Source organism: Neofelis nebulosa, chromosome 3, assembly GCF_028018385.1.
Source record: "Neofelis nebulosa isolate mNeoNeb1 chromosome 3, mNeoNeb1.pri, whole genome shotgun sequence".
NCBI classification, from domain to species: Eukaryota; Metazoa; Chordata; class Mammalia; order Carnivora; family Felidae; genus Neofelis; species Neofelis nebulosa.
In genome coordinates this window covers 200,366,359-200,390,962 of record NC_080784.1, presented here as the reverse complement: position 1 = coordinate 200,390,962, position 24,604 = coordinate 200,366,359, and the positions used below count along the sequence as shown (strand labels likewise).

At 56.9% G+C, this 24,604-nt stretch overlaps 1 protein-coding gene across 1 annotated transcript in view; it reads right to left on the bottom strand.

Moving 5' to 3' along the window:
• WDR1 (WD repeat domain 1) overlaps window positions 1-21,384 on the bottom strand; it is a 43,876-nt gene extending 22,492 nt beyond the window's left edge. The window contains exons 1-5 of the mRNA XM_058723092.1: window positions 21,221-21,384; window positions 20,652-20,773; window positions 8,734-8,824; window positions 3,941-4,088; window positions 2,719-2,899 (exon numbers count right to left, since the gene is read on the bottom strand). Coding sequence (XP_058579075.1) covers window positions 2,719-2,899; window positions 3,941-4,088; window positions 8,734-8,824; window positions 20,652-20,773; window positions 21,221-21,236 — 558 coding nt within the window. The 5' untranslated portion in view covers window positions 21,237-21,384. The remainder of the gene's footprint in view (window positions 1-2,718; window positions 2,900-3,940; window positions 4,089-8,733; window positions 8,825-20,651; window positions 20,774-21,220) is intronic.
• Window positions 21,385-24,604: the final 3,220 nt, after the last annotated feature.

Genomic DNA, 24,604 nt, shown 5'->3' with positions numbered 1-24,604 from the left:
CCTCCTGTGGTCCCGGGGGGCCGGGGGTGCCCACGGCCTCTGAAATATGGGTGGGCCCGGGCCTATTCAGGTGAAGGTTCCCCCACCCTGTGTGTCTACAGCCTCCTGGGCTCGCCGCGGTTTTAGGTGAAGGAACACTAACGCTGAAGCCAGAGTCTGAGGGCTCAGCAGAGGGTGGCTGACGCTGATCCGGGACTCAGGCCTGGAGGAACCAGGAGTCTATACTCCCTCTGCACGACATTAGCAGCTGGTTTAAACCAATAAACGCGAGCACAAAAAAGGAAAGCAATTTGATTCCCCTCCTCAGGCCAGCAGGACGGGCAGGTGGTCTGACGTGAGTGAGTATGGTCGCTCTGGTTTGTCTCGAAACCCCCGCGCTTCCCCTCGGGTACGAGCGCCGTCTGCGTGCTGACACTGAGAGCACAGCTTCCTCTTTCTCAGGGCAACTGGAACTCAGCTCCTCTGCGCTCCCGACGTGCCCACCCCTTATCCCACGGCCTTAAACGTGCTCGAGAGGAAGACGGCAAGAAGCTGGAGCCTGGACGGGTGGCCAGCCAGCCATCCACTCCAGCTTTACTCCGGGGTTTTGAGGCTCCAGGGCGGACACACGTGCACAAGTCAGACTCATCTACAAAGCTGTCAACACTTTGCAAGGCATTTTGGGTGGGTGCCCGGGGGGGGCGGGGGGCAAGTGCTCTCCCCATCCTTTACCCTCTAGGTCAACTGAGCCTCTTAGAATCTTCTCCAACGGAAGCCCAAGGAACTCCTCGTGGACACGGAGACGTTCACCAGCAGCTCACGTGCGCCCACAGCTCGGCGGGGCCGGCGGAGGAGGGCCGTCACCATCCGTCTCCTGAAGAGACCCGGAACACCAATCGCCCACCCGAGGGTCGCAGAGCCAGCCAGCTGCCGCGCCGGGCGGCCACCCAGTGCCCCCCATTCCCGGCCCACAGCCCTTCTGACCTCTCCCAGGTCCTTACGCAGGACCCGCGGGTGACAGGTTCCACAGGCAGACTGTGGGGACGAGCTGTGTGCCCTTTCTGGGCACAGGTGCCAGCCGGGCAAATGTCCGCACCTGAACCCCCCCCCCCCCCCGGGCCAGGGTGTTGGGGTGAGGGCTGTGTTCTCAGATTAGAAAGGAAAACGGAACGGAAGGGCATTCTGGCCAAGGCCCCAAGTGAGCATGTGGAGAAGGCTGGCAGTGGGGTGAAGTCACAGGCTCAAGCTGACTGGACTCAAAACCTGGCTCCGCTTACTTGCCACTGAGCTGCTCCCTGCCGGGTTTTCTCTCCATCTGCGAAGAGGAAACCATCCCTCCCGGGGCGGGGAAGGGAGCCCCACCAGCTCAGAGCCCAGATCACAGCCAAGTGAAATCAAACAGCGGGGGAGGCGGAGGGGGGGACCTGGGGGCAGGGACAGCTTCACTGAGACAAGCTAGGACGACCTCCTGTTGCCACAGAAACCTCCTGTCTCCGTCCTCCGTCCTCCTTCCCCTCCTGGGTGCGAGGCAGGACGCTCAGTTATCTGACTCCATCTGACTCAGCACTCACCGCTCACCCTGTATCCCATGGTACGTCCGCCTGCACGTAGGAAGCACGGACCTCGAGCCACAGCCTTCAACAAAGCCGCCACCACCTACAAGCCAGGCAGCAGCCACAGGAGACAGCCACACGGACTGCTGCAAAGGGACCTCCGAGCTGCACGCTCTGCAGGGCACAGAAAGCCTTGCTGTGCTTCCCATGCAGCCGGCCAGGCCCTGCTCAAGGGCCCCGGGGACGGATGGAAGCCTGTTTCACTACCAGCAGGAACCCCTGCAGAGCCCTTCAGTGTCCGACAGCAAATTCCGCCCACTGCCCCAGTGCTGCCCCGTGGGGGACCTGCAGAGGAAGTGTCGTCATCCTTTCTAGCCACACCCTGCCCGCTATCCATGAATCACTGTGGTTAGTCACCGGAGTTTAGAGCAGGCCCCAGTGAGTCTCTTTAAGGGCATTCTCTCATTTAATCCTCCATGAGGTAGGGCAAGGAACCGCTCTGGACCCGCGGGCAGCTGTGCAGTAAAGTTCATGGTTAAAATGCTCTGGTATCGATGCCTCCATACCCACCTTGCAGACGGGAAAAGGGAGGCTTAGGTTCAGACCCTCGTCGCAGTCAGGGAGCACGTGCAGGGCTAGGACATGCTCCGCTAAGGCATTTAGAGCATGAGTCTTTGCGAGTCGAAGCATCTAACTCTCTTCATCACATGTCACGTTCCAGCCGGGACCCTGCCCTCATCACCTCACCAGACGAGACAAATCCAGGTATCCCCGGAAGCTCGCCACCTCGACCGCTTGGGAGGCTCAGCAGGTCACAAGCTGGCACCACCAGAGCCAGGCCTGGGCCACCCCTTTCTGATAAGGCTCCTCCAGCCAGAACGCTCACCTGGCCACACGGCATCAGAGATGCACCCTCCCTGCAACCCCAGAAACATACACCTCTCCCGGGGCGAGCGCCTCCCTGCTGGAAGCATCCAGGCGGGCCTGAGCGCAGGACTAGGCGGGCCGGGGGCTCGAGTGCTGCCCCACGCGCTTCGTGTGTGAAGTTCTCCTGTAAACTCCACTTCCGTCCACGCGTCAACACGTCACGACATTAATGGCACGTGCCTGCGACCCAGCTGCCATAGCTGCAGGTCTGGACTGCTGGTTTCGCGTGCAAGCCACCCCCAGGGGGAAGTCCACTTACGCCGATTGTGAACTTGAACTTGAACGGTGGCCCCTCAAAGAACGCGGCACAGTTATCGTCACTGCCCGTTGCCAGCCGGTACGGTCTGCTCTGCTTGATGTCCACGCTGTTGATGACTTTGTTGTGTCCCGTGATCTCGCCCACGGAAGAGCCACTGTCCCACAGGAAGACGGCTCCAAACCTTGACCCAATGAGAGGAGTCACAGGAAAAAGTCAACCCTGGGGACAGTCAATGAGATGTGGACAGCTGAGTGGCCAGTGCTCGGGGTGGGGGTGGGCAGTGCTCGTGGCCACACTTCATGCACGCTCGTTAAAGGAGTCAACGCTGAAGGCCTCCCATGGTTTCAGCTCTGCACAGTATTTGCTGGAGAATCCGAGAGCAAGTGCCTTTGGGAAGGGACTGGAATCCCTATTCGGTCTATATGGTCGAGGCCGACAGGCCTCCCATGTGGAATGTGCCTTAGAAACACCTGCCAGGGGAGTAGCCCTATGGCTTACCAGTTTCCTAACAGTTTTACTGGGCGGGACCAAGATATTTAGCAGCCGCCACCCCTGCTGGAAAGGCAAGGATGTCCTGCGCTCAGCTGGCATCTGATAAAAACGTACCGTGGGGGTTACTACGTGTGACTGAATGAAAACGGAATTGCTGAGACCAACAGGATGACTGGAAAAGTTATGGCAGAATTAATACCTGTCAGAACACGCAGTAAAAATAGCCTCTGAGTAGGGAGATGTGTGCCTGCCAAATTCCAAGTGCTCGACGGTGGCCGTGGTGCCCTGGGGGGAACCCTGACCTCGCTCGGAGTCAGAAACCTGAGTCGCGGTACCGACCCCGGTGGTCACTAGAGCCGTGAGCGCGGTGGCCACTGCGGGCCACCTGCCCCCTCTTCCTTCGTTAAGTGACCATCTCAGGTGGGGTGCACAGCTCCCTGCAGCCAGGCGTGGCCATGGCATGCTGGGAGGGACCCCAGTAATGCTCCTGAGAGCTGTAACTCTTTCACCTTCTCGTTTCCTGCAGCCTGGACTGTGGGCATGACGGCTGGAGCTCCAGGAGGTGAGGGGCCACGGATGTCAGAGACAGAGAGAAGGTACCAGGGCCGCGGGGGGACTCCACACGAGTCCAAGCTGGCACAGGTGTCACTGCTCCCCTCCCACCGGGGGCACCCAGAAAGAAAGCAAAGCCAAGGGACACGGGCAGGGAGGGCCGAAGCCAGAGACTCACTTCTCCCTTCCTTCCCCGACCACTGCGATCCTCTTACTGTCTTCCGTCCAAGCAATGTCCTTGATCTTTCCAGCGAAAGGCTGATACTCATACTTTAAGAGGTGCTCCTTCTGAGTGGTATCCCAGATCCTCAGCTTCCCAGATACATCTGTGGACACAAGGGGGTAGCGAGAGCCATGTTTACCCCTGGGGCAGGGCCGTGTGGGCACAAGGCACGCCCGGACAGCACCGCCCAGGGTTCCCAGGCTTGCTGGCGTTGCCCGAGGCTGCTGCTGGGAGGAGGGACGTGTCTCAGGTAAGCAAAACCCGCCACCGGTCAATCAGAGCCCGTGGCCTCTGTGAGGGCCACTACCGGGTCTCTGGGGGGTGCCAGCAGTCACCTGGATGACGCACCCTGGGTGTGGATCAGAACGCCCAGAGACACGCGGAGGCACACTTCCGAGGCATCAGGAAGCGGTCTGGTTCTGGGACTGTGGTTTCCTCGTAGGGGGATCCAAGCGGCGCATGGGTCTCGGGCAGCTTTCTTAACGCTTGGGACCGAAGTTCTTCATTTCCAAAGTGTGACAGTACTAGTGACGGCCACCTCTCCCGTGCAGTGGCCGTGCTCACACAGACAAGGAGTGCAGCTGTGTGCAGCTAATGCATGCCGTGACGCGCACGGTGGCCCCCACCGGGGCTCCCCTCCACTCCACCCGTGCCGCCCTCTGGCATCTAAGGCACACCCCACAGCCCAGACGACTTGGGTGCTGCAGGATCCCCGTGTGAGGCCCACGAGGGTCCTGGAAGGGGAAGCGGCACATCCTTCCCTTCCCCGCCAGGGTCCCGTCACCAAGTTAGTCATCGCTTCACAGCGAACTAAGGCTCCGCAGGAGGCTGCCGGAGAGCCTGACCCATGAGCAAACCCCAGGGGCCCACAGTCCTGTGCGGCAGACAGGGAGAAGCTGACTTCCACATGGAGAGCACCACGCGGGGGTCCTGGAGACGTGGTGCTCTCTGGGCGAGGCCTGGGAAGGCTGCCTGGCCGAGGTGAGCTGCAAAGGGGACCTGCAGCCAGGGGCGTCCCTAACAAGGCAGCCAGCAGGAAATGAAAGGAAAAAGCAGAGGCTAGGTGTGCACGACGGACACTCACGCTCACACGTGTGCACACACTCATGCACACACCAGGCTGTGGTCGGCTGTGCCCAGGCCGGTCCAGGGGGCTCTACGGAGTCGTGTAGAATCGGCATCTACACTTGAGTGTAGCAGAGGCTGACAGTGTCCCACCCGCTCGACCAGGACGGACCCAGCCTTCCCGCCTCCCTGGGCTCTGCTTCCTGGGCGGCTCAGGCTCCTTCCCAGGCCCGGCACCAGCTGCTTGCCCCATGCCTCCCTCACCAGACCGCCAGCCGCCTCCCACGGGCCCTGCTCGTCCGGTATAACTGACGACGTGACGTTACTTTCAGGGGTACAACTCAGGGATGTGACAAGTTTGCACATTACGCCGTGCTCACAAGTAGCTACCTTCTGTCCCCACACGTCGTTATCGCAGCGTCACCGACTGTATTCCCCAGCTGTGCCTTTCGTTCCCATGACTTCCTTACTCCACACCTGGAAGCCTGTATGACCGACCCTCTCCCCTCCACCCATTTTCCCACCCCCACCCCCTCCCCTCTAGCCACCACCAGCATGTTCTCCGTATTTATAGGTCTGATTCTGCTTTTTGTTAATTCATCCTTTTTTTAAGATTCCACTCCTAAGAGGAATCACACAGTATTTCTCCTTCTCAGTCTGCTTTGCTTAGCAGATTACCTTCTAGGTCCTCCCGTGGTATCTCAAGTGGCGCGGTCTCATCCTTTTTATGACTGTGTCATGTTCCGCTGTGTGTGTGTATATATATATACACATATGTGCACATACATACATGTATATACATATATATGTATACATACACATACATATACACGCCACGTTGTCTGTATCCGTTCATCTACTGAGAGACCCTTAGCTTGCTTCCATACATTTAATCCTTTCTGGAAGCAGCTGGGACTAGAAAAGAGACAGTGGGACTTGAAGGCCAGGTGCTCAGGCCCAACTGGGGCAGGCAGCACCCTGTGCAGTCATGAGATACTGTTCAAGGGCCCACGAGCCCCAAGCCCATGCTAAGTGCTGAGGGCACAGCAAAGACACCTTCCCTGGGATACAGGACACCTGCAGGAGGCCACAGACGATGGGGAAAGAGTGCCTGCTGTCTACCACTTGGAAGGCGTCTCCCCCTCCAGGCAGTAAGAGGGGGGCACTGAGGGGGGCAGTCTGGGTGAGCCTGCCCCCTCTCTCCAGCAGCTTAGTAACATGGCGGGGGGGGGGGGGGGCGGTGACAGGGAGCAGGGAGTGTGAGGGCCCTTCAGTGCCTTTCATCAAGGCCTCTCCTCTATGTTCCTCACTTGAGCAACTCTCCTCTCCTCTCCTCTAGGCATGGGGCCCTTTCCTGGATGCCCGCAACTCTGCAGCCTGGGATTCACAGCCCGGGGGGTGCCCCAGGGACTGAGCGTGGGGCACAGACCGCCAGCATCAAAATTACACAAGGAAGACACTGCTGGGGGGGACTGGGCCTGCCCTGGAAATGGCTCTGCACTGAGAACATGGGACCGTGGGCTACATCAACCCCAGGGCAGAGACTGACTGTGTTTTTTGGGGCTGGGGGTCCAGCCCCTGCCATGGGCTCCTTACTCAGGCCTTCCGGAAGGCTTGATCATTGAGCAGACACAGACCATTCAGACTTACAGGAATCTAAAGGTCCCGCAGAAAGCTAGAACCCCATCTGGGAGCGAGCTGCAGGCCTCCCAGGGTACTAGGCCCATCCCCTGCAGAACCTGGGCACCCCAGGTTCCAGGTAACCCAGTTAACCAGAGCACGCACTTTCCCAGCCTCCCTCCTGCACACTCCAAACCCTACTACACGACCACACTATTTTTAGCCCAGGACCTAATCTCTGCAGTGGAGGCTTCCTTGTGTGCACTCGATTAAAGGGAGCAGCAGGCTAGAAACGAAAACGTGATCTCCACCCAGGAACACCTGATCTGCACACGGCCCAAACCTCCCTCAGTTCCTCTGCCAAGTCAGGGCACTTTTCCGAGAAAGTCAAGATCAAACCGATCCTTTACTTCTGTGGACTGTCCTTTGCCACGGTCTCTGGGCCAGCCTCCCTCACCAATTCAGCGCTGGGGTCTGAAGCGGCCAGATTTCCGGCCGGTGCAGCACCCCGCCCGGGGCTCCCAAGTGATTCAGCGGCTGGACCTGTGGCTCCCGGCACCAGGGCCACATCCTGGGGCTTTCAAGGAAAAGGTATTTTGCTGGCAAGCAGGAACAGGGGGCGGAACTGCAGGGCGAAAATAAATCAAGGAATATAAATCAAAGGTTTACGAGGGGTGCCTGGATGGCTCAGGTCATGGTCTCTCGGTCCATGAGTTCGAGCCCCGTGTCGGGCTCTGTGCTGACAGCTCAGAGCCTGGAGCCTGCTTCAGATTCTGTGTCTCCCTCTCTCTCTGCCCCTCCCCCACTCACGCTCTGTCTCTCGCTCTCTCAAAAATAGATAAACGTTAAAAAAAAATAAGAAAAAATAAAAACAAATAAATGAAAGGTTTACGGATAGCCTTGGAGTAGATCTAAACACAAGCGTCATTAAGTGCCCACTATGGGATAGACTCCTGGCCGAGCCCTTCACACACATCCCTGACCGCCGGCATTTGCCATCAGCCAGCACACCTGTTGCCCTGGCATGTCCTACTTTTAGTGGCAGACACTTGGGTCACCTGCTGTCAGGTGGCCACCAGTGCAAGACCATCGTAGGCCTCTCACACCCATTGCTACTCTGGATCCTCTGTCCAGTTTCTGGGAGAGAACGTCAAGGCCCAGGAAGGTAAGTTACTCAAGGAAGCCTGCCAGTCAGTTAAGGGGCACACCCTCCAGGGACAGGGAGCGACCCAGTGCAGACCAAACGGCTCCCGGAGTGTATGAACTCCAGCCTCCTCTCCTGGCTGGTTAGTTCTTCCAGCCATTCCTTCATCTGTTGTTCTCTGGGGACGCTGACAAGGCCCAGGCCCGCATCAGCCCACTCGCCTGGCTCTCCCTGGGGCTGGAGACAGGGCTGGGCACAGGCAAGGCAGCCATAAGCATCTTGTAGAGCATAGGAACGAATGAGTGAGTGAATGAATGCGAGACACGGGTAAGCCACGCTAACTTCTGTGCCTCCCTTTCTCATCAAAGATCTACCCCAAAGACCCGGGGTAAACAAAGCATCCTACGTGGCAAAGATCTTTCTGTCCCTCCGCTTAGCCAGCCTCCCACAGAGCCACACAAAAGCCTGGCTAGAGAGAGCAAAGGCACAGACCAGAGCGCTTGCCTGAGGCCAGCATTGAGAGGGACTGGGAAAGGAGCAGCTCATGAATAAAGGTGACACGAGACAAAGCTGCAATTCAGAAAGCACACACACACACAAAATGAGCTCCAAAACATCATGATACAGCTGCCCACAAAGGCCTCTGGCCAGCCTCGAGTGAGCATTTCTGCTGACCTCGGAGCCGGAACCGGCTGGAACACTGCCAACTACAAAGTCCTGCCATGGGGCTTTTTGGAGGCTTCTACGTCCCTTGTCAGCCCCAAGTGGAACTAATCACACTGGTTCCACCTGCTGCCCCCCCTTTTCCACCACCCCCCCCTCCCACCACCCTACCCTCCGAAGCCTGAAGCCCAGTTTGGCCTGGGGGCCTCCCGGACCCCACCACATGCATCCATGAGCCACCCACGCACACAGGTACCTCCAGAGGCGATGTAGAACCCGCTGGGCGCGTACTTGGCCACCACCACCTGATGGGCATGCTCCGTGTAGATGTCAGCAACGGCTGGGTTCTGCAAGGAGGAGACAGAAGGAACACAAGGAATGCTTCCCACTCTCCCGGCTAGTGGATGTCGGGGCGTGAGGAGTGGGATAACACACACACAAGCACCGAAGTCAAAACCTCCATAAAGAGAAATCGCAGCAGCACCTCCACCTGCCCGCACAGCTTTGGGCGACAGAAATCCAGGTAGTTTCGTCTCTTTCTCTTTAGCCCAGAGCTGTAGAACTTGAGAGGAAGGTGTGTCTTTTGCTTTTCCGCACTTGCCATAGTACCAGTAGGTACTTGTGAAACACACACACACGAGACAGAAGTTGCACTGAAAGTCGACTGTCCTACTTCCCTTGGCGGGAGGCTGCCATCGGCAGCTGCGTTCTTGAGGCACCTGTGGTCCCCCTGTTCACAAGCATCTCTACCCCGGCTGCCACTGGACGGCCTGTCACGGGGCCCTGCTTCGAGCTCCAGGAGCACAGTGGGGCGTGCGGGTGGGAGCCTCTCTTTGTTACAACCTTCGCCGGGAAACGTGGGCTTCCCGCTCGCTTCGCAGCACAGATGGAGGGTTGGCTGGACTGGCACCAAGAACGGGGCCGGCATCCGGGAGCAGGAGTACCTCTACTACTCAGCACCAAGGTTTCAACGTAGAGTTTACTAAAAGTAGAGCACGGCGTCCCCCACTCGCACACGCAGCCGAGAGGCCTCAGTCAACCCGACACACGCGTACTGAGATGCTCTCAATTCGTCTCGGCAGCCGGGCTCTCTTTCAGGGGGGGAATAAAGACGCGGTTATCTACTCCTGATTCCCGCTGTCCACTTTCTCTCAACCGAGGGCTCTTGAAGGAGGCAGCTGCCCACAGGCTGGAGACTGAGGCCATGGCAGGTCCCAGCGTGGGATGCCCAGCGTTCCGGAGGCGGCTGCTAGAGGTACGTCTAACCTGATCCCCAACCGCCCCCACCTCTCGCCGACCTGACCACAAGATCAGAGGCCTGCACTCTTCTCCGCCCTCTGGCTATGGGATCCCCCTCCCTCAAGACTGAGTCCAGAGGGGTACACCCTGAATTCTGGCCCCGCCCACCGCCAGCCGCCTTCTGGCTTTCCTCTTAGCCCCGCGTCCTGCAAACATCGTTCCCCTGGCCAGGAGCAGCCTTCCTGCCTGCTGACACCTACGTACGAGGCCTAACCAAAGACCTGTCTCCTGCATGAAACCTCCCGGGACGGCCTCTTCTCTTTTCGGTGCCTCCGACGCTTGTGCTGTGCCACTCTGCTTTTCCAAGAGACGTACATTAAGTACCTGTTTCCACTGACTGAAAGAAATCTGAACAGCATTTTTCACTTTCATGACGAAAGGTAAAAGGCCAAGATAGCATTCGGCATCAGTGCCACAGCAAGATGAGCCGGTCTGGGGTGGATGTGCCCCCCCAGAGCAGCGAGCGGCGCCCCCCAGCTCCTTCCCTGGGAACCACACTCATCACCTCAGCGTCAAGCTGTCAGAGCTCCGAGCTGTGTCTGAGAGCATCTGCGCTTTATTTATTTCGTGCATCTGTTAGCAAGATGTGTCCTAAGGTCTCAGAAAAGCCTGAGAAAGGTGATTTGGGGCGGGCCTAGGACCACTCAAAATTTTTTTCATTATAAAGTAACGATAACTATTTCTTTGCTTTAGGCCATTTTGGCTCACAAAACGTTTCCTAGAACACTGTGTTTTTGGACTGCGGGGAGAGCTGTAGTCCTGAACCTTCTTGTCATCTCTTCTCATCTGTTTTTCTGCAACCTGCTTCCAGGGCATTTATCTTTTCAGCCATCACGGCAGTTAACGAGTAGCAGGTGCTCAATAAACGGTTTTTTGGAGAAAGAAAAGTGGACGGAGCCCCTTTTACCCCCGAGACTTAATGCTTAGCATTAAGTGACGCAGCAGGCACTTGATACACATTCTTCGCAGATTAATCCATCTGAGAATAACCATTTGCTAGTGAAATTAAAAAGGTATGAGGTATTCAAATGGGATGTCATGAATGGCAAACAGGCACAGGAAAAGGTGCTCGATGTCATCAGCCTTTTGGGAAAAGCAAATCGAAACTACAATAAGATACCGCTACATGCCCGCTGGAATCAGCAAGACCAAAAGAACGGTATCACCAAATGCTGGCAAGGACAGGGGTGCGGGGCGCTGGGATGTTCACGTATTGCTGGCAGGAACGCAAGGCGACGCGGATGGAAAATAGTCTGGCTGGTTTTGCACGAAGTTAGGCAGACGCTTCCCACACAAAACCCTGCAATCCCACTCCTAGGTACGTACCCAAGAAATAAAAGCACATGTCCACAAAAAGACACATGTGTGAGGGTTCATAGCTGCTTTATGCATTAATAGCCCCAAACTGGGAACAACCCAAAGGTCCACCAACAGGCGAATGAAGAAACACCGCGCTGGATCCATACAGTGGATACAACCCTGCGATAAGGGGGAACAAACGACCGACTACCAACTCAGCAACCACACTCAGCAACTCCAGTGAACCTTACAGGCATTATGCTAAGTGAAAAGGACACAGAAGACCACCCTGGGTTGCGTGGCTCCTTCTCCAGGTTGTTCCAGAGAAGGCAAACTTAAAGGGACAGAAAGCAGATTGGTCCTTGCTGGGTGCTGGGGTGAAGGGAGCCCACTGGCCGCAACGGGTTAGGAGAGCGCTTCTGGAAATGACGGGAGGTTCTGTGTCCAGATTACAGTGGTGGTTACAGGCTGTGCACATTTGTCAGGCTGTGCAGCAGAGGAATCTTCCTGATCTTCCTGTATCTAAATTATGCCTCAATAAAATTAAGATGTCTGGTATCCAACCCACTCCTGGCCCAAATTAGCGCTTCATATTCTATAACCCAACCATGGGACGCCTGGGTGGTTCAGTCGGTTAAGCGTCCGACTTTGGCTCAGGCCGTGATCTCACGGTTCGTGAGTCTGAGCCCCACGTCGGGCTCTGTGCTGACAGCTCAGAGCCTGGAGTCTGCTTTGGACTCTGTGTCTCCCCCTCTCTCTGCCCCTCCCATGCTCATGCCTGTCTCTCTCTTAATAAATAAACGTTAAAAAAAAAAATTTCAAAACCTGACTACAGACAAGACCCCTTGCCCAGAAACTGGCCAAAAGAGGTCCTCAGACAGGCCACCACTACCAAGATCCTTCTCCAGATGTCTGTTTCAAGGCTGACTGAGGGGCACCACCAGCCCACTTTACAGATGAGAAATCCATCCCAAGGACAACTTGCCAATATGTTGGCACTCAGCCCCACTGGGGGTTCCGAGGACCTAGGGCAGGGATACCAGATGAGTAGGTAGAGGTTCTGGGCAGAAGTTCTGCCCCTAAACGGTCAGGGTTGCCAGTTGCAGGGGCTGTGAAACGCCCAAGGTCATCCCCAGCAGGCTCGGCACCAGAATCCCAGGCTGCATGAGACATGGCTCTTGTCTGCCTTGCAAATGCAACTGAGCCAGCGAGCGAGGGGCCAGATTCTCCAACTGAACACGACGATTTCAGCCGAGTGTGTGCCAACCTCCCCAGCTCTGCTCGGCACACACAGGGAGGCTGGCTACTAGAGGCAGAAATAACGGGTCCCCTGTCCCCACTGTGTCCTGCCAGCTCAGGCTCATTCCAGATCAGCGGAATCTGTAGTCTGTAAGGCCCCAGGACTGGGACCCAACACCCACTCCCCTGCCTCACTTGTCCCTCTCCTGCTGCCTCGGTGAAGAATACACTTGGGTGAGTAATTTATTTGGAGCAGGGCTAGGGAAGAGAGGAAATGAGGCACAGAAGGGAAATAAGCCAATTCCGGGTGCACCAAGGAATAACCCTGTGGCAGCAGGAGCTCCGCCTCCCTCGGGGCCTTGGGAGATGCTTCAGGCCAGGCCTTGGGGTCATCCCCCAAAGGGTGCTGAGGCTGGGACGCCCCTCCCCCAGGCCTTCCTGCACTTCTACTGGCAGTGCGGGTGCTTGCCACCAGGGTACAGGAAACCTGAGACACAGACCAGGGCGAGACCCGGGTGCCGAGGGGATGTGGGCTGGCTGGCTGATGGCTGGCTCGCCGCAACTTTCCATCTCCCGACCCCAGGCCTGCTCCTGGCCCTCCACACTCCCGCCAGCCTTCTTCAACAGTTCCCAAACCCACCTCCTCTTTCCGCCCCTGCCAGATTCCGTCCAGGTCCCTCCTGGGGACCACGACAGTACCTTCTGGACTGCTCTCTACCTTCCGTGGACCACTACACCCCTCATCCCCCGTCTCTAAGTCCCATGTCTCATGACCTGGTTCCCCTGCTTGATATCCTTCCCTTGGGAGCGGCAGAACCTGACCCCACTAACTGCACTCTTCCCGGACCCCCCAGCACACACAGGACCCCCCACTCCAGCCCCACTCAGGCCCTCCCGGGCTGAAGAGCTGCTCCCTGGGCCTTACCTGGCCAGGGCCCCTTCCCTCCCCAGGCACATGTGGGGACTAGAATGGGAGCCACCCACCCCCAGCTCAGGGTCTGGCAGTGGGCACTCAGCAACATCACTGAGTGACACACAGAGCTCGGGGCTGGTGAGACCCCGGGGTCAGTCCCGGAATGCGGCCCCCGCGCCCGGGAGGCCCAAGACACGGGCCATGGCCGGCCATCATGCACCTGCAGACCCAAAGGCCTGCGGGGGCAGCAAGATGACGGTGTTTGGGCTGCTGACAGAGTGCCAGATTGGGGCCCAGCGGGGCCAGATGAAAGCAGACCTCTCAACCGAACCTCAGGAGGCCAATTCTCCGTGCGGACCAGACACCCCCTGGCCTCCCCCTGCGCCAAGACCCCTCCCCAGGGCCAGACCTTCTGCCAGGAGACTAACCCCCATACCTTCCCAGGCCCCGCCCCATCCGGGAGATTCGCTACACCAACGAAAGGTGGGGGGGGTTCCCAAAAGTCACTTTGTTCGGGCAGCATCTGGGCCGCCAGCTTCCCCAAAGCTCCTTCACGTCCCCATGTCTGCTCAGGCTCTATCTAGTGCCAAGGAGGGGTCAGAGGCCATCACACCATGTATAGTGGGGCTGGTGACTGGCCCAGGTCACAGGGAGTGGCAGCTTTCACCTCAGCTCCTGAGCCACAGTGAGCGCAGCGGACGCATCAGGAGGTTGGAAAGGCCTCCCCTGCCCACCAGGGCTGAAGCCGTCGGACAGGGCTCTGCGAGAGGGGCCTCCGGGCTGTCCTGCAGCAGCCGATGTCCCCTGGAGCCTCCAGAGAAAGCCCTAGGCTCCTCCAAACTTGGACCAGGCAAAGTGAGCATGACCTTCCAGGAGGATTGCATTTCAGAGCTTTCTAAATTCTTCTAGTTCCTAAAAGCAGTAACCGGTAGCTGGACCTGTGTATCAGACATGATCTGCAAGAGGCTCTGTTCACTGATGACCAAGGACAAACTCAAATTACTGCACGGTAACCCGGCTCCGAAGCAGCTACAAGACATCTGTACTTCCCGACCGGCAAGGCTGAACCCAGCAGCCGAGCCCCTCCACACAGCCTCAAAAGACACACAGAACACGGACGGATGGCTCATTTACTCCTTCCAAGAATCTGGGCTGGCCCTGGGGATCCAGTGGTGAGTGAATGCTTTGCAGAAATAAAACCCGCCACCCAAGCTGCACCCAACGAGCACCGCCCTGCTCGGTGCCTCGACCTTGGAGGCTCCCTCTCGCCTGCAGGAAACGCACCCTCCCCCAGCAATCCAAGGTCCACTTTCCATGATGCCCTGCTCCTTCCTCCATGAAATCACTATGTGACTTTCTTCCCTTTACCTGCCTCGGCCTGGAACGCCTTCGCTCCTTCCTGATCCTTGATGATGTCTCCTGTTACCTTCTAACACCCAGGTGAAAGCCACCTCCGAGAATCCTTCCCCAATGCTCCCAACTGGAGACGGTCTCCCCCAACCCCCAATGCCTATTCCCATCCGACCTCCCACCCCACCACCCTTACTACTCTCCGCCATGTACCGCGGGCCATTCTGACATCCGCAAGGCTTCACGCTAAGCGAACTCCACAGAGGGCAGGGCCTGTATCTGATCCAACAAGGCAGCCTCCAAATGCCCCAGGAGACCAGGGCTCGCTGGACCCCGAGGGCCGTTTGCGAAATCGCTGTGTATGGAGAGTTCACTCTTGGCCAGGGGACCCTTCTGCCGAGTCCTCTGAAACCTCACAGGAAGGTAACCTCACAACCCACTTCACAGGCCAAGAGACGTGGGCACAGAACGAATGACGTGCCCAAGGCTAACCGCTGGTAAGCGGTGGAGGTGGGGACCTGAAGTCAGGTAAGAGCCTTCATTCCTGAGTTTTGGTCTCTCACTTATGGTTGGAACCATCGTTAGCCTGATTCTTTTAACTCAGAGTAGCACTTCTGTCTAGCCCACAGGTTTCTGAACAGTGTGGGGCCAGGTCATTCAGCAGTCCTACAGGGCCCACCCCTCCCAGAGTGACTTTCCCTCCTGCCTCCCAGCTCAACGCCTTCCCCACGGAGCAAACCAAGCCTTAGAGCAGGGACCCCAGCACAGACAAGGCCACCGCCACCTCCCTTCCTGTCCCTCCTCTCCCTCTGCCTGCGCAGGGCCTCACTGAGCAGTCATGAAGGGACCCCTGGGGCTTCAGTCTGGCACCTCTAGAAAGAGACAGCACTGAGCCACCAGGGCGGATGTGAAGAAGAAGGCACCGTGTACCGTCACAGCCCAGGCAACCCTCCAGGAATACTTGTGAAAGGACTCTGTGACATCCCACGGTGACCCTGTTACCCGTTCTCCCTGTTCTTACAGATAAGAAAACCAAACCGGATGAAGTACGTTATGTGAAGTGCTCGGCCACTGCCCAGCATACCAAATGCTCAACAAAGATGAGCTCCTTTACCAGAGGCGGTGCTCAGGGCAGCGCGCTGGACCAGCAGAAGCCTGTGGTCCCTGCAGAGAAGGGCTGAACACGGGCGGGGCTGGGGCTGGGGCTGGGGGTGGGGATGCCCAGGCTGGGATGGCCTGTGGTGGAGAAACTGCCATTTTCTGGGTAAGGTTCCAGGGAGCAGAGATAAAACTGGTGGGTAGAAGCTACTAGCAAGCTGAGCGGAGCCTGGGATCCAGGTCTTTCTAGGGGGTCCACCACCACCAAAGCCGGGCAGGTTCTACCGAGACTCTGGAAGAGAAGCAAAGAAGCAAAACAGGGCCCTTTCCAGTGCACAGCCTACACGTCATCTGCAACAAGGCCCCGTGGGGGATGACGGCTGGGTGCGGCACAGGGATCCAAATGGGCACCTCCAACCGTTCCGGGGCATGGCTGTCTTCCACAACCCAAGAGGAACCAGGACCACCTCTCCGCTGGCCTCAGACATGAAGCGGCAACCTTGACTTCTTTAAGCTCCAAGGCTCTGAGAGCCCGATCTATGCCCCCACAGACAGGGTTAAGGAATGTACTGAAGCCACCGCCCGGAGCCCGTGTCAAACTTCCTCCAACCTCCGTGCACATTTGGTTCCCGGTCTACATTCTCCCCCATCTCTGCTATGTCTCTGTCTCGCTCCTCTTCCCGGAGAACTCTTACTCATCCTCCAAAACCCAACTCAGAGGTGTCCCTTCTCCAGGAAACTTCCTTGTTGCTCTGTGGTGCAACTGGTTCTTCCCTCGTTTCCAAATCATTCAGGACATTCTTTTTCTTTCTTTCTTTTTTTTTTTTTTCCCAGTTTATTTATTTTTGAGAGAAAGAGAGAGCACGAGCGAGGGAGGGGCAGAAGAAAGGGAGAGAATCCCAAGCACAGCACGGAGCCTGAGGCAGGGCTCGAACTCGCAAACCATGAGGTCATGACCTGAGCCGAAATCAGGGTCAGCGCTTAACCGACTGAGCCACCCAGGTGCCCCCAAATCACTCAGAAGATTCTTTTAAAGTGCTTAACCAGAGCATTAGAATGTTACTCACCAAGGTTCTCAACACTAACGAGATTTTGGGCCACATAACTTATAGGACAGTCCTGAGCATTGTGGGATCCTGGCAACATCCCTGGCTTCTGCCCACTGGATAGATACCAGTAGCACAAAAAAATGTCTCCAGACATTGCCAGATAGCTCTTAGGGGGTGGGGCTGGGGGCAAAACCTCCTCCCAGCCACTGATTTAAATCTTGGACACGGTGACCATGGGCAGGGCTCCGCAAGACAAGCTTGGTGAACGTGTGGGGGAAAACAGGAAGCAAGGGCTGGTTCTAGCAGCTAATCAGCACTTGCGGAGTGCGTTTGTCTTGAACCTCCAACCTGAGGCACAGAACAAGCTCTACTACAGATCTGATCACGTTACTGGTCCACACAGCTCCGTGGCCTTGTCTGGGCCTGACTCCTCTTAAAGATCAGACCCTCCCCCAGGTCTCTCCCGGGTTAAGCTCACGCATGTGCTACCCTGCTCATTTTCTGCACAGGTGCTAACCCAGCACACTGCTCCCTTCGGTCACCTGCTGGCTTGTTTCACTCCCAGCGAGGCCACGAGCTCCGTGCAGGAGGGGGCCTCCCCTGGATCTGTGCTCCCAGCACACACAGCAGGGACTCAGGAGGCATGTGCAGACAGACAGAAGGGACAATGTCAGCCCTTCTCAAGCCATCTGTCCCTTTACATACCCCCTCCCCCATGGGGGGGGGGGATGCACAGGTGGTCCTTCTACACATGACTGGCTGCAGACCGCACCATGAGAAGCTCAGCACTCAGGTTCAACAACCCTGAACTTCATACTGCGCTTGGAAGCAGAGAGTGTTGAACTGCAACAAACATTTCACTTCCTAGAATTTGATTTCATGCACCTAATTTTTCAAATATACACATTTCAGTTCTGGAACCTAGGGACCGGGTCCTTTAAAAGCAAGCCCCAAACTCGCTTGTAGCAAATCTGCTGACTGCCTGTGGCAGCTTTCAAGGGGCTTCTGACACTGGGCAGTTCAGAATCATGGAGAAGCTTCTTCACTGCCACTGGGAGAAAGCTCTTCCCTGTCTCTGCAGAATAGGCAGGGGCAATGGTGACGCTGACCTCGAAGTAAGAATATACCAGGCTCTCCCCTTCTGGAGTTTTCTTTTTTCTGATTTTTATTTTAGAGAGAGCACAAGGGGGCACGAGGAGAATCTTAAGCAGGCTCCACTCTTAGCACGGAGCTCAACACGGGGCTCCATCCCGCGACCCTGGGATCATGACCTGAGTCAAAAGGGTATGGATACCCGGAGATGAGTGAGAAGGGTGGGGTGGGATTTTGGGGGTGAGACTGAGGTACCAGGCTCGATGGTGAGGCCGCATCAGCCATAGTAAGGGAGGGCAAAGAGGACAACGAATGCCACCTCCTATTTTACCAAAGCCGGTCCAGCCGTGCTCTGAGAACAGACTGGAGGAGAGCCAGCACGGTATCAGGGAGACCAGTTTGGGTTTTCTGTCTTGCAACCCAGAGAGGATGGTAGCTTGGAGGAGGTGGAAACAGCAGGTAGAAAGAATGCCGGATCCTGAAGGTAGTTTGAGAGGAGTCGCTAGGACTCACTGGAGAATTAAACATGGCGTGGAAGAAAAAGAGGGAAGCCGAGCAGAAGTTCAAGGTTTGGGGCCTGAACAGCTGGAGACATAGCGTTGCTGTCTGGGGGCCAGGACACACAGGAAACCCTACTGTGCTTAGGACACGTCAAGTAGAAGGCAATCAGACATCTGTTGGACATTCCACAACCGGGTCTCCACCTTTCCTTCGGATCTCTTCTCCTTCTTGAGCCTGTAATTTAACCAGACCATCTTCCTTCCTGTTCCCTGAATGTTCACGAGGGCTCCCGTCTTTTCTCCCAGGAATGTTGTACCCTAATAAAAACGGTGCCCATCCTTAATCGAGTACCAACGGTCCCTGAATCCAACAAGAGCCTGGGGTGCCTGATGTACATCCAGATCAGGAAGGGACGCGTTAGCAGCACCGTGCTGTCCTGGGCCCTGCAGAAACTTACAAATAGGTGGGAAAGAAGAGCAGAGGCACCCTCAACAGAGAACGGTGAAGTCTGGGGTACCGGTAAAAAGAAAGACTTCCGAAGAACGAGCAGAATGAGTTGCACGAGGCGGGGAATGTTGGCGAAGGGGGTGCTCGTGTGCGACTGTGAACAATTCCGGTGGAAACAACTCTGATCACTGGCCTCCTTGAACTTCGCTGGCCTGACCTCTCTTCGGAGCAATGGGCCCAGCGGCGGGGGGGGGGGGGGGGTGGTGCTGAGAGAGATGCTGCCGTTGAAGAACCCTCCCTGGTACCAGACACACAGTGGGCACCTCACGGGAGGCCTCCCGTCTGGAAGTACACGCAGACTGCTGGGACATGAGCATGACTGCTAGGGGCAGGCCTGCTGTTCCAATGCGCTGGATCCCTGAGAACGCTTTAGTCCACTTTGTTTGCCAAACTGCCAGCGAGTATCTACTCTGGGTCGTCTAAACTTTTATTTACTCGACATCTCGGGACCTCACCCTGGAGACCTCCGGATCCTTACCATCTAAGTCCTTGGCAAGGTTTCCCCCAGTTCTGAGCGAGGCCAGATCAGCTTTCTAGGAATCCGTGTGACTAGCACAAGAGCTGTTAGCACTTTTAGAGAACGTTCACACCCACCCACCTTCGTTTGAGGTGCCCAGCAAGCCCAGGCAGGGCTGAAACTGTCACACGGGGCTCAGTCTTGAGCAGAGGGGCAACGGTGACAGGCTGGCTTACCCAGAGATGAGGGCAGAGCCAGAAGCACCTCAGACCAGGTAGAGGCCTCTCCTTTTACAGGCAAGAAAGTGGAGGCCCACACAGCTCCTTCGCTCCCTCAGCCAGTTGTGAGGTTCCTGAGGGCAAGTGCACCCAATCAGCAACAATCCCAACCCACTAGGGGTAATCACTCACAACAGATGTGAATCTAAGCTGACATCCCTTGGGAGCACGGCCAATCAAAACCATCTACCTACATACTGTGCACGAGGCCCGACCCCAAGCACAGTTCAGGAGAAAACATTCCCCCCCCCCCTCCCCCCGGCAATGGTTGTGCTGGCACTTTCCCCTTCCATCCCGTCACTCAGGCTGGGGAAGGGTGAAGAAAGATTTCAGTGTGCAATCTCGGCGGTGGGGACACCAACAAGCAGACTGGGTCATTTGGGTAATTACACAGGAGTAACAGGATTCCCCACGACATTGGCTCGACAAGCATTCTTGGCCTGAGTACAGAATGTCTGTCTCAATGCTTCATGGGAATAAACCATTCCTGATTTTGCGCCGGGGCTCAGATCCGGATGGTGTGCAGAGAGGCCTGAGTGTGAGTCCTGGCCGCTCACACCGAGAGCCCCTGGGTGTTGGTAATGATTATACACAAGGGCCATTTACCAAGCACTGGGTGTGTGCCAGGCGAGCCGGTGGGAGGGACGCATCATCTCATGCAGCGGGCACAGGGGTCAGGGGAAGTGGGGGGGGGGGGGGGAGCCTGGTGTCATCACCTCCATTTTACAGATGAGGGCACTGGGATTCCCAGGCCCAAGTCACCAGCTACCCCAAGGTCAAGCAGCAGCTGGCCGGGTGTGTCCGATCCCCCTAATCCAGAGCGCTTATGCTTATGATCTGAACTAATCTGAGCCTCAGTTTCCCCATGAAAAGAGTGAGAAGTGGGCCTGGCCACCTTGAAACCATCTCCTAGTCTGCTAGGCTTCCGAGGTGTGGTCCCAAGGCTGAGGGGGCGTGGCGTCCTCACCCTCCTCAGGCTGCCGAGAGAGAGCGGGAGAAGAAGCCGTAGAGGGGAAGAGGAATTAACCTGAGAGTCGCGCCCAAGATAGGAAGCCCCGCCTGGGCGGGGGGATACGGGGAGGAGGTACTCACGTCGATGTTTCTTAGAATGACGCACTTCCCATTGGTGTAAAGAAAATTGTTGCCCTTGGGGTCGCCGCCGATGATTTTAGAGACGCCCCTCTCCACCTGGGGGAGGCTGGCGAACACCTTCTCTGCGGAGACACAAATCAAGCAGAGCACGTTAGGGGCAGCCCCCGCCTCATCCCCCAGGCCGGGCTGAGGACGGAGAGGTGGGAGCGGACTAGAGAGGGGCCCTGGACCGGTCTCAGCCGGTCACCTGTTGCCACCGCCAGGAGGGGCGGCAGCCACTTTGAAGGAGCGCAAGGGACCGCGCGACTTCCTGGTCTACGCTCCCGACCAGGCCCTTCAGGGACGCGGGGGCTCCCACGGGCCCAGCCCGCAGCGCCAACTTTGGGGCACCCCCTCCCGGGCCGGGGATCGCCGCCGGGCGCCCCGAGGGCGGCGGGGCGCTCGCCGGCCTGCGCCCTCACCCCTCCCCCGCGGCACGGGACCCCGCCGGGCCGCCCGCGCCCCACCGATGGCCGAGGGGACGGGGGACATAGGCGCCCACCCCGGGGGCACGGGGCCGCGGTACTTACTGATCTCGTACGGCATCCTGCCCACTTGTTACCGCGCCGCGCTCGCCGAGAGCCTCCGAGGCCGCCCGCGCCGCGAAGCAGACTGGCGGAGGCCGGGCCGGGGACGGGGGCCGAAAGGCGGCGCCGGGCGTGCCGGGCGCGGAGGGGGCGGTCCGAGGCCGGGGCTCCGAGGCCGGCTCGCGCCCTGCCCTGCGCGCTGCCGCTGCGGACGCGCCGAACCCGGAAGCGCGGCCCCGCGCGCGGCTCGCCCCCAGCTTTGACCATATATAGTCAAGCGCTCGGCTCGGCGGCTGCAGCCCGCGTGAGCCTGCGCGGACGGGGCCGCCCTCCCCCTCGCCCCGCGCGGGGCCCGCCCCGGCCGCCCCGCCCCCGGAAGTGACGTTGCACACGGTCCTGTAAAAGGGCGGCGCGGGAGCGCCCACTCCATCAGAGTGGTCCTGGCCGCGGTTGGAGGAGGGTCGCGGAGTGCTTCGGGGGGAAGGGAGGGCGGGCTTTTCGGGCGGCTCCTCGCTGGAGTTCTGCGGGGGCCGAGCGTGCTGTAGCGGGGGGCCGCGGAAGTCCTCTCCGTGCTTGTGTTTCCGTAGCGGGCGTTCGGGTTTTGCAAACATAGTGGGTTTCTGTGGTTTTTTTTTCTTGGAAGCTAGATGAGTGGGAGTCCCCCTTCCTCAAAAACTGTCTCGCAGCAGAAACCTTAGGGATGTGTCTTTCTGGGCCCAAACTCTCTCTGTCTCTCTGTCTCTCTCTCTCCCTCCCTCTCTCCCTCAAAACTTTAGAAAGCTAAAAAGCCAAGGAGAGCAAAAGGGAACGTAGGTTCTAAGAAAACCAGAGTGGGTCAATGACGGAGGAGGAAGGCAAAGGGGAACTTGGAAGATCGAGGCAGCGGCTCGGAGGTGTTGCTGCGAGCCTCACTTTTCAGCAGGGGTTGTAGTTTTCCTGAGATGGGGGCGGGCGGGGGGGGGGCGGCTAAAGGAGAATCTGTGAAGCACCTGTGGGTACGTAAGCGTCTGAAGCCTGCGCTAGAAAACCTCACACTGTGATGCTTGAATTCCTATTTTTCTAATCTGGGAAGCCTAGTAGGCTCTGCTTTCGAACTGGATCCGGGTTCTCTCTCAAGAACCGAGCCTTGAACGCTCACCTGGGTAAATGCAGGTTCTTGTTATCTAGTCTGTTAGGCTCCTATCCTCCCTCCCCTTCAACTCAGTCTGTCTTCCAGACTGTAGCCTGAGCGTTTTTTTCTAGAAGCTGAAACCTATTTTTTTGCTTTACAAAACTCAAAGCTCGTGGGCTCAAAAGCTGAGGCCTTCAAAGTGCCCGACTGGGCCCTAAGTAAAAAGTCTCAGGGTTACAAAAGACTCCATCTACTGCCCTTAGCTCTATCTTTCTTCTGCACACCGGCTGCCTTGTTGCTCCCGGAATGTCCCAGGAATATTCCTACTCCAGGGCCTGGGTGATTTGTTTTCTACTTTGAATTATTCTCTCCAGAAGTACTTAACTGCTTCAGGGTCTCCTCAATAAACGTCACCTTCCCTGACGACCTTACTTTAAATCACAAGCTTCCAGCCCTTAGGAATACATTCCTGAATCCTCCCTTTCCTGTGGTTTGTCTAGAGTAGATCCATCTGGCCCACATTGGATGTCCAAATGGATGCCCCTGCACCCCACATGCAATCTTGGATCAAGAAACAAGGGATGTTAAGGTAGTTCTGTGAACAGGACTATAGAAACGTTAATTAAATCTTTACCAAATGAGGATTCCTAAAACAAGTGGTCAAGCAAGTGTTGGCTATTAACCAGAGAAACCAGGATTTAATGATCAGACTTTAATGGGACTTAAGGTTCAGAACAGGTGAATTTAAGTTCACCCCTAGGGTATTTACATCGTGGAAGGACCCCGGTGGAAATAAAACTAAGGTACCCAACCTCAAGCACTTGCAAGCTTTAACATGTATATAAAGCCTTCTGTTGGATTTTGATGCTACTTGGAAAGCAAACCTAAGTGCAACATTCCCCAAACCCTGGCTCGAGGTCTTGCTGCTAGCTTGTGATGTTGATCTGTGGACTTAAATTGGGGGTGGGGATGGGGGTGCTGCCATTAGCTTAGTTTACAGACAACATGACTTGGCAGGCAGTTGGGATACCAGGGTGTTATTCCTCTGGTTCGTCTCTAGTGTGAGAAACCCGCTGAACCAATCCAGGGGGACGCGGATACTGGGAGCACAGTGAAGTGAGGCTGTAATGAACGTTCTTGCAAGAGCAGGTAACCGGATAGACACAACGGGGCAGTTAAGAAAGGCAACTGATCTAGGGTGCAAATCCCTCCCCTGGTTCCTCATTGGCTGAATACTACAGAGGTTATAGCCTTACCCGGAGGTCAGCTATGCCCACGTAAGGCAAAAACTACAGTCCTTGAGGGGCGCAGAAACTTTGGTTTTTTGGTGCATGCTCATTGCAAAGCCCAAGAAAATAAGCCTGCAAAAGTGGGGAGGGGAAGAACCAGGAAGTGAAGTATCCAAGGGTTTAGAACTCCGGCAGGGGAGGTGGGGACGGAGAGGGGAGGTTCATATGTATTTCAAATAGGTTGTAAACCTGTTGAAAGCACTGCTTTTCCTTCTGAAAAGGAATCCTCTTCTCACATCTGGAATGTTCTGTTTGGTTGTCTAAGCTGTAAGGACTCAGTGACCCCTGAGTGATATGTGCTGTGACTAACCGTAGTTCCAGTGCTTTTCCTCGGGTTCTCCTCCCTTATGTACACCTTGGTTAATTCAACCACCTAACAGCCTGCCCTTGGTCTCCAGTGAGGACCCTGAATGTCTGTATCCTGGTGACTCCTACTCTACGTGTTGGTCCAGCCACTTCTGGCAACTCCTGTTCCCAGCTGCCTCCCTGGCATCTCGGGGAGGTCCCGAGGGCACTTCCTGGGACTAAACCAGTCTAAGACCAACTCCCCCACCCCCACCCCCACCCCCAACCTCTCCTACACAGGGCTGATTCTTTGAGGGCTCCCTTCCCACAGCGACCAGTAATTCCTGTCTCCGGCTGCACTGGTCAGAAACCTTAGCCTGATCTCACCCCTACATTCGACCCTTCACCAAATCTCGTTCCTTGAATGCCTGCGTCTCTTAAATCTAACCCTTTATCTCCTGCATCTCTTTAACCCTTCATGTCCTAAACACGGCTGGGCTTCAAGCTTTCTCGCCTCCTCTGGGCTACTTTAACCCACTTCCTAACTGCTGTATCCACTCAGAGCCAGAGTAACCTCAAACCTTGTCAGCAACCCCCACACCTGTCTCAACACGTAGGCCTGGGGAGGATGTTGGGCTCTAAGGCCCTGGGGGACCCAGGCTTTGGTTGGCTCTCCGGTAGCTCTGTCCCTGGGTCTTTTCC